The sequence below is a fragment of the Ictalurus punctatus genome, chromosome 5 (assembly GCF_001660625.3).
Source record: "Ictalurus punctatus breed USDA103 chromosome 5, Coco_2.0, whole genome shotgun sequence".
In the NCBI taxonomy this organism is placed as follows: Eukaryota; Metazoa; Chordata; class Actinopteri; order Siluriformes; family Ictaluridae; genus Ictalurus; species Ictalurus punctatus.
This window is the reverse complement of record NC_030420.2, coordinates 22,775,334-22,784,922: the sequence shown is the minus strand read 5'-3', so window position 1 is coordinate 22,784,922 and position 9,589 is coordinate 22,775,334. Positions and strand designations below refer to the sequence as shown.

The 9,589-nt window shown below is 37.7% G+C and overlaps 1 protein-coding gene across 2 annotated transcripts in view; it reads left to right on the top strand.

The window, feature by feature from the left end:
* kcnq2a (potassium voltage-gated channel, KQT-like subfamily, member 2a) overlaps window positions 1-9,589 on the top strand; it is a 35,756-nt gene that overhangs the window by 10,419 nt on the left and 15,748 nt on the right. For both annotated transcript variants that reach the window (XM_053680333.1, XM_053680332.1), the window contains exons 3-8: window positions 2,070-2,196; window positions 2,794-2,969; window positions 4,839-4,967; window positions 5,529-5,639; window positions 5,736-5,831; window positions 6,983-7,077. In XM_053680333.1, the coding sequence (XP_053536308.1) occupies window positions 2,070-2,196; window positions 2,794-2,969; window positions 4,839-4,967; window positions 5,529-5,639; window positions 5,736-5,831; window positions 6,983-7,077 (734 nt within the window). The remainder of the gene's footprint in view (window positions 1-2,069; window positions 2,197-2,793; window positions 2,970-4,838; window positions 4,968-5,528; window positions 5,640-5,735; window positions 5,832-6,982; window positions 7,078-9,589) is intronic.

Here is a 9,589-nt window from a genome sequence, read left to right as displayed (position 1 = left end):
CCGTTTCATTTGTTACTGTTTACTGCTATTTATAGTATTTATTTTAAACATAGGGACATTTAATTTAATTATTTTTGAAGGCATTTTTTGTATGTGCTTAAAACTTTACTGTAGTTACTGAATAATTCACTGATGAGTGGTTATGATATTAGATGTGAGGGCTAGATTCTAATATACAGTACATCAGTAGCTTGATAATGAAACTGTTAAGGGTGAGCAATGCATTATATTACAAGGTCTCATAGATGGCATAATAAAAATGATGTGGGACAAACCTAAAGGCACATAGAAAGCTGCTTTTGTGATTTGTAATTTTTTAGTCCATACTGTCCTACTGGGTTCATGGCAAGCTTCTTCTAATACTAATCAAGGTAAACAAAAATAAAAAAACACTAAACTTACGATTCTGTCATCTGTACTTTTGCGTAATTTGTAGTTTCATTAGATAATGTGTGCTTAGTCTGTCCATTTTTAGTTTTGCCTCCAAAGACATTTTTAGGGAGAGAAAGATGGGAGGGTTAAGGATAGGTAAGGTGGTGGGTGTGCTTTGGGGGGGGCACAGTGTGATCTTGATCTTTACATCCTGAGGGAAGAAGCTATTTAAAAACCTGTTAGTCCTGGTGCGGGTCCTCCTGGATCTTTTCTCAGACAGCAGGAGGGGAAACAGACTGTGGGAGGGGTCGGAGGTGTCTTTAATTATACTGGAGGTGTACATCTTCAGCAAATGTAGATCTAAGAAAACGTACTACAAGAGACTGATGCAAACGTTGTTAGCTCCATCATCTTTGTAAGACTTAAGCTTACTGATGTGTCAGCTATGGATTTATCAGTTACAGGGAGTGAAAAATATCAGTCAAAATGAAGATCAAAAGAAGGGAGCATTTTACTCTGTGTTATCACATGACTTGTGCACTGCTTTCTTGGGTTTTCATACATATGATTAGATCCTGCAAACTCAATTTACAATGTATTAGCCATACCAAGATTACCAATATTATTGATGCTATTGGATACTATTATGCTGACTCAAACAAACAAATATTTAAAACTAAGCCTCGCTTTCTTTCTTCGTGGCTGCCTTTGGGTGGGATTATGTTAATATTTCACATAGTGATGTAGACATTTGCAGAAGTAATATCTGGACTTTGAACAAGCTGTTTTGGGCAGGTTTGGAAAAGTGTTCTCTGTTAGATAGAATGAATCCCTTTGGGGTAGACTATGAGCTTTTTAACTTTGCAGATCTTATACATGTACAGACAGATACATTACACACTAAAGGAGAAGGAAAGCATTAAAAAGCATAATATTACTCCTTTAAGGCTACATGAATCTACAGTCTGAGCTAGTAAGAAATCAGCCTCAGCCTCACTTCTTCATACCATTCTACTTACAATAGTCCTACAAAAGTCCAAAATGATCAGTCTTCAGGTATATATATTAACAGCAAATAATTTATGTAGATTCTGATGTAGATTCCACAAATTAAACCATATATTGATGTAATTTTTCTTTGAAAGAGTAGGTGGAGGGCCCTGCTAGCCTGTTTATACCAGCCGCCCCTGGTATAAATGCACTTTAAAACAAACAAACAAACAAACAAACAAACAAACAAACAAACAAAAAGAAAACGAATAATAAGCCAGTAATTTAAGGAGTTAATTACTAAGCACTGCTTTCTTGGGTTTCGCATACATTTATAAGATCCTGCAAACTCAAGTTACAATGTATTAGTCATACCAAATTTACTAATATTACTCGAACTATTAGATACTATTATGCTGACACCCATTCCAGGAAATGACAAAAGAGATCACTGAAAAACAAATATTTAAAACTATTCCTCAGGTTGAATCTTTGGTCTGTAAATATGTGACATACATTGATTTTTAAAAATTCCAAAATGTATTTTAGTTGTTTGGGCTTTACTGCACTTTCGACCTCATTTATAATTCATAGCAATAATGTTGATCCTCCCCAGCCTTTTTCTGCTATTGCTCTTATATTGCTGCCTGCCACTGATGAGCTGTGGGATTTTATTGGTAATGTGATATGTCTCCACATCTCCTCAGGAAATTGTGACCATCGTGGTGTTTGGTGTGGAGTATATAGTGCGGCTCTGGGCTGCTGGCTGCTGCTGTCGCTACAGAGGATGGAGAGGGAGGTTGAAATTCGCTCGCAAGCCCTTCTGTGTTATAGGTGAGGCTAATTATTCTTTTCTGAGAACATGAGACATTTGTGTTTTCACTTCTGCCGTCAGACCCCGCCTCCACATGCTTTCTCTTTTCTCTTATGCACTTTTCCACTGAGACAGGAAAAATGGGCCTTGGTTGCATTTTCTGGGAAATAAAGTGCAAAGCTGTTTGGCATGCTCTGAACTCAGACATTAGAGATGTCAGTACTATATTAACTGCAGCAGAATAATGGCTGTTTGCTCCATTCGAGCTGCTTAATTTGCTCACACCAAGGAACTGCACTGGCTGTCAGACAGGTCTCAATCACAGACTTATTTCCTGTTTATCACTCATAATGAAAGGAGACAATAGAGAGACTATTCCTTGTCTTTGAACTGGAAAATGTTGTTCACATGTACTCCAGTTGATCCAGATGAATGAGAAGTTGTTCTACCATAACTAAAAGAGTTTTAATAACAGAGAGAAAACTGATTACAAGTGTTATTTTAATTAGCGTTTATTGGAAGAGAAGGGAAGTGTCTTCAAAGAATCAATGACCATCTCTGTTGCAATGACCAAGGGCTGTGTTGGGAATGAAAAGTGACTGACTTCTCCTGTGCAGACATCATGGTGCTGTTTGCCTCTGTGTCTGTGCTGGCTGCTGGCTCACAGGGCAATGTGTTCGCCACCTCGGCCATCCGCAGTCTCCGGTTCCTGCAGATCCTCCGGATGCTGCGCATGGACCGTCGGGCAGGCACATGGAAACTACTGGGATCTGTGGTCTATGCGCATAGCAAGGTGTGTGTCTGCATGTGCGTGTGAATGAGTGATAGGGAAAGAAATGTTCACAGACATTACAATGATGGTAAAAGTTTGCTTATTGCCAGTAGGGAAGCAAAAGTTTCACAACAAAACGATAAATCAAGGTGAGTCGACAGTAAAATAAAAATTTTATTGAGGAAGACTCATTGCCTTACTTTAGTAAGTCTATTTAATAGCCTTTGTCATGCTCATGATGTTGTGTTCTGAATGACTACCACGTATTTGACTATTTTAAATCACGGTATAATTCTGTGTGTGCCTATAATCAGTTATACATTGTATTACCATTCTTGGCATTCATAATTTTGTTGTGATGGACAACAATCTTCACACACTCTAAGGTTTCTTATTTTGGACAAATTTGAAGACCTTATGTATCTTTATTCCCCTAGTATGTTGTTGGAAGAATTATGGGAAGGGCTCTCATAATTCTTCCAACAGCATACTAGACAAAGCTGCTACACTGGGAGATAACTGTTCTATAAGTAAGGCATAAAGCAGTACTAATCAAAAATGTGGGTGTAAATATGATGCACCCTGACACAAAGTTGAGCTATTATTACCAGCCTGAAGTGGAGTATTTTCCAAGTGTTTTATTCCTCTTATATTACAGCAATTTACCAACAATTACAATTTTTACTTTATTAATGAATGGCACATCGTGCTTTTTACCCTTTTATTTTAGTTACTATTAATGTTATGGAACATCCTCAAGACAAATTACAGTAGTTCCTTTTAGTAGTTATAGTAAACAGTCATTCCATTACTAGCTTCTTGTAACAAAGAGGTCTCAGGGATAGAGTAAGGATTGATATGCTTGAGGTTTATTAAGCACAAAACAATTTCGGAAACAGTCCGGGTCATAACCAATAAATACTCAGAACTCAGACAAATCCAAAAACGTGAACAAAGAGCTTAAAAAAAAAACAAAAATAAACAAGACACAGAATCAGCATTGAAATCAAAGGGGCTAGGCAAAGGCAAAAAGGGTCATTCACAGACAACAATCCAAACAAATCACAACTTGGAACTTCAGGCAAACTGAAAGACATATCAAATACTGAAAAGTCCATGTGCTTTTTTTTATAGAGCTCAGACAGAAAACAGGAAATGAATCGGAAGAAAAGTTTTAGAATTTGGGGGAGGGTGCCCTCTCGTGGTCTGGAGGGGACGTGACCAGGCTGGGTGTTGCACCTCTCATTTTTTTTCTCTCACTCTTGAATTTATTAAGATCAATAGATTTGGGCATTTACCAAGAAACCAGAAAGTGCAAAGTCCTCTGATCTGAAGACAGTGCCATAGTGAAAAATGCAATAAATGTTACAAAGACCTGACACCGGAAACTCCTTCCATACATGTTATATAAACCTGTCCTTATGTCTCATTCACCATAGTGCCAATTATACATTTTGTCTTTGATAAATAACAACATTTTGAAATCTGTTTGTTACTAGATTATGTGCTGCGTCCATCATACAATTTCCTGTCAATGAGCCTTTACTACAAAAATGATAATGTATCATAACGCATGTATTGATATATACCTGTGATTTGAAATATAGTGGCACTGCTGTCAGTGTTGCCGTTATAGAAAATTCATCTAAACAACTTGACACCAAACAGATTTGAGAATTCAAAAGTGCTTAGGTATAGTGTACTTTTAAAGAACACCATATTATTGTAAAGCATATTAAAAAGGTTACATAATTATTTTGACTGGAAAATGTGATATTGGCACATGCCTAGAGTCTGATGTCATAATCAGTATTATTATTAATAAGAGTTATAAACATATAAACAGATCTAAGATAGTAGATGTGTGCCGTCTGTTTTGTTTACTCATAGGAGCTCATCACTGCATGGTATATAGGCTTCCTCTGTCTCATCCTGGCCTCTTTTCTGGTGTACTCAGTAGAGAAGGATAATAATGCTGAGATGTTTGAGACCTATGCTGATGCTCTCTGGTGGGGGCTGGTGAGTATCATAGCCGCTAACATCAGCCCAGGCCTTTGTGCCTTTGTGCCTTTGTGCCTTTATGCACTCCAGCACTAGAGCACTGCTGTTGACTAATGAGATTGTGAACTCTCATGAGGATAGCTGAGGAAATCTACCCCATTACTGTCTGAACTGACTAGAAATGCTGTTGACCACTAATGTAAAAATCAGGCTTACTGTTGAACAGAAAATGATCAGATTCACACATAGTGTAGTGTCTGAACTCACAATGTTTATAAATACAATATTTTTTTTTTTAAAAAGATTCCATAATCTGCTGTAAGCAAAGCAAAACAATACCATAAAAGGACCATGCTAATTAAAGCAATATCACATGTAATTTAGAAAATAACCAAATTATTTCAATTTTGTGCAAGAATTTCTTAGATTAAGAAGTTATAGATCATTTGTTCTTGAGCAAAAGAGAATTGATTTAGTAAGGTTTTCGATCATGATAAACTAAATGATAAACTCAAAGCAATCCAGTGTACAGTGGATCTGAATCATGTGGTATGATGTGAAACATGTCTTTATCCTCAGATCACTTTGACCACTATTGGTTATGGGGACAAGTTTCCTGTCACATGGAATGGACGCCTGATCGCCGCAACCTTCAGCTTAATTGGCGTGGCTTTCTTTGCTCTCCCAGCAGTAAGTTTGCATCCCTGTAAGTAAGCATCCCTGTCATTTCCTTTAGTTCTTTAGTCAGTTCTTTTAACAATCTCCATCCACCACACACTCTCTCAGGGTATTCTGGGTTCAGGCTTTGCTCTGAAGGTCCAGGAGCAGCACAGACAGAAGCATTTTGAGAAACGCCGGAACCCTGCTGCAAGCCTTATTCAGGTAAATCACATCTCGCACACCACAAGCAGACACAGTTGCAGACCTGAATTGAATATATGGAAGCTTTCAGGGTTTTTCATTTCTTGCTTGAGCAGGGACACTGATCCTGAGAATTAAATTATGGTTATGCTGAGGTAATGGGATGATTTTTTTTTGTCAACATTCAATCATATAGTTAAAGAAACAAATCACAAAAATTAAGTCATTGCTAATTATGAAATGTATGGAAATGTGTTTATGCCTTTGGACTGTTAGCCTCATTAGCATTTTAAATTATTCTCTTAGATTACAATGTATACACTTACAGTATCCCATTCAATCAGCATTATGTTTGCGTAGATGAGATAAAATGCTTCATGCTATAGTGCCTGGCATAAATATTCATCTCCATTGAACTTTTCCCCATATTCTAGTGTTACAACCTGGAACTGAATTTCTTTTAATAGCTTTGCACCTCTGGATTCTGATATTTTGCCCATTTTTCTTAGCAAAATGGCTTAAGCAGTGTCAGTGTGGATAGATCCTGTTGGGGAACAACAATTTTCAAGTCTTGCCACAGATTGTCACTAAGATTGAGGTCTGGTCTTTGAACAGGCCATTCAAACACATTCAAGTTCTCAATTTTGAACCACTCCAATGTAGCTTTGGCAGTATGATAAGGGCCATTAATTTGTTTGAAGGTGAACCTCTGTTGCGGTCTCAAGTCTCCTGCAGACTAGAACAGGATTTCTAAGACTGCCTTTTACATGTCTCTATGCATTTTGCCCTCAACCCTGACTAGTTAACCTTTCCTTGCTGATGGTAATCAACCAGACAACATGATGCTACCACCATCACGCTTCACTGTGGGGATGATCTTCTCAGTCTGATGAGCAGGTTTGGGTTTCTGCCAAATATAGCAAACATATTTAAGTGATTCACAGTGAAGAGGGTGAATACTTATGCAATTACATTTTTTAATTTATAAATAATTAATATTTATTTACAAGCCATATTCATTTCAAATATTAACATTGCGTAGATTCATGACATGTAATCCCAATTAAGTTCCAGGTAATAACACTACAAATGTGAAAAAGTTGAAAATGGATTACCTATCTTATATACCTTTTGGCATTTTTTTAATTAGCAAAATTACATTTCATCATCAGGCTGCCTGGAGATTCTATGCAACAAACCTTTCTCGAACAGACCTGCTGTCAACCTGGGATTTTTACGAGCAGACAGTATCTGTTCCAATGTACAGGTACAGCAGTACATTTGAGCTGTCATTTCAATGTCAGCTATTGCATCACTATTTCATCATTTTTTGGTATTTCATAGATGAATTACTCTCATTTTCATACTTTTGCTCTAACAGAAGTCTATAAATTCAGTATCTCCAGGGTACCACTAATAATGTGTAATAAACCATTAAAGCCCTTTAGGCCTTAAGATAAAAAAAAAGTGCAACCTGCATTAATGCCTGAAGGAGCTTTCATTTTCTGTGATGGGAAGCTTTTACTGAGCCAGAACTGCAAACATTCTGTTCTTTCCTTGCCAGAAACACAATGGCCAATTCTACTTTTAAGATATTAAATGAGTCATTGGTTCCGTTTACGTGTCGTTATATTGTAGTTTTACTGCTTAGTATGATGAAAAAAATGAAAAATTAACCGTAACACATTTTTGCAAAAAATTTAATGAAAGAAAATTCAGTATGCTAGTATACCATGATAAGAAAATTTGAAGTAGATTCAAAGAGTTACAGTGTTAATGTTATGCCATGATACACTATATGACCAAAAGTATGTGGACACCTAACTATCACACTCATATGTCACACCCAGCCTTTCATAAACTGTTGCCACAAAGTTGGAAACACACAGTAGACTAGGAAGTCTTTGTATACTGTAACATTACAATTTCCCTTCACTGGAATTAAGGGGCCCAAACTTGTTCCAGCATGATAATGCCCCTGTGCACAAAGCAAGCTCTGTGAAGAGCACAGTTTGCCAAGGTTGGTGTAGAAGAACTTGAATGGCTGCAGAGAACCCTGACTTCAACCACACCAAACACTTTTGTGTTGGATAAACTGGACTGTGTGCCAGGCCTCATTGCCTGTCATCTGTGCCCAACCTTACTAATGCTCTTGTGGCTGAATGGGCAACTCCTGACTGTCACACTGCAAAATCTAGCAGAAAGCCTTCCTAAAAGAGTGGAGGTTATTATAACAGAGTGGAGGCTATTATCTTTGTTATTGCAAAGTTGTAACCAGATACTGTGAACGCAGAATTCATGATATTAGATTGTATGGTTGTATGGTCCCATTAATTTTTCATGCCATTGCACCATTTCCAAAATATCTTATGAATTTGTTGTAATAGATTTTTAAAGAACACTTAACTAAACTCTTGTTACAGCCTGATAGACATTGTTAAAATAGATGCTACAGTGCCGTGTGTCCTGATTTCGCCTGTTTACATAAAACAAAGGCAACCTGAGTAAACACACAATATAGTTTGTATTTTTTTTTTTTTAACTGAAGCAAAAAAAAGTTATTCAACACATATCACCCATGTGGAAAAACTAATTGCCCCCTTAAATTTGAAATCTGGTTGTGCCACCTTTAGCAGCAATAACTGTAACCCAATGCTTCCGATAACTGGAGATCAGTCTTTTACAAAGCCGTGCTGGAATTTTGTCCCACTTTTCTTTGCAGAAATGCTTTAGTTCAGCCACACTGGAGGGTTTTCAAGCATGAACTGCCTGTTTAAGGTCCTGCCACAGCATCTCAATTGGTTCAAGTCAGGCCTTTGACTAGGCCACTACAAAACTTTAATTTAGCTTGTTTTGAGCAATTCATGACATATGCCCCCAAAATGCTAATGGAAAGTGTTCGATCACCAAAAAGATGGTTGTTTTGCCTTAAGAAGAAAGCAGATCTGTTATAAAGTCTATAGAGATATGGAACCATGGCCATTACAGGACTGGGCAGGATTTTGCCAGCTGAGTATGTTTCTAAGTATAGCTTTATAAATGCCTGGAAGAGAGAGGGGCATTGACCAGTCCCTATCAAATCACCAAATATTTATAAGGACCTGATGTGGTACTGAAAGCTGTCTTCCATTTGTGACCCTCTCTGATCCCATCTAAGTTGTAGGCAGTAAGACTGTAGCTCTTTTGAGTTGTTCCAGAGCTGAAGGCACCAGACAGAGTGGGTAACTATATTATACTGCTGTTTTGGTTCAGCACACAATAATCAATTCAGGAGTGGTGACCTCTTCCCTGCTTCTGTACAAACACGAAGACTGCAGACACCAAGTCTGATGTAGCCTTTCTGCAAAGCCACAGAGTTGTATTCTTCTATGGCTTTATTTTCTGTGGCAGTTAGTAACGTGGAGTGTGATCAAGGTTGAGGGCAGTGTGAGGGCAGGTTTATGGCATAGTCATAGGGTCTGAGCAGAGATAGGGCGCATTCTCTGGATTTCCTAAACACCTCTTTGAATTCACCTTATTTTAGCTTCATACTTAGAACTTAGCTTCATACTTTCCTGCTTAGTTGCATCGCTATCTACAGACATACTGTAGTGGCTGCAGTGACTGTAAGATGAGATAGGCAGTTATAAAAGTGAGCGGACCAGGCTGCAATTTCTTGTTGAAAAAGCACCATTGTGGGAGCAGATTGATTAAATTGAACCCTTGTAGATTGAGCATATCTTGCTAAGTCTACAATTTCAACATCAAGAATCAGGTGTGTAAGTGCACAAAGCCTGCAC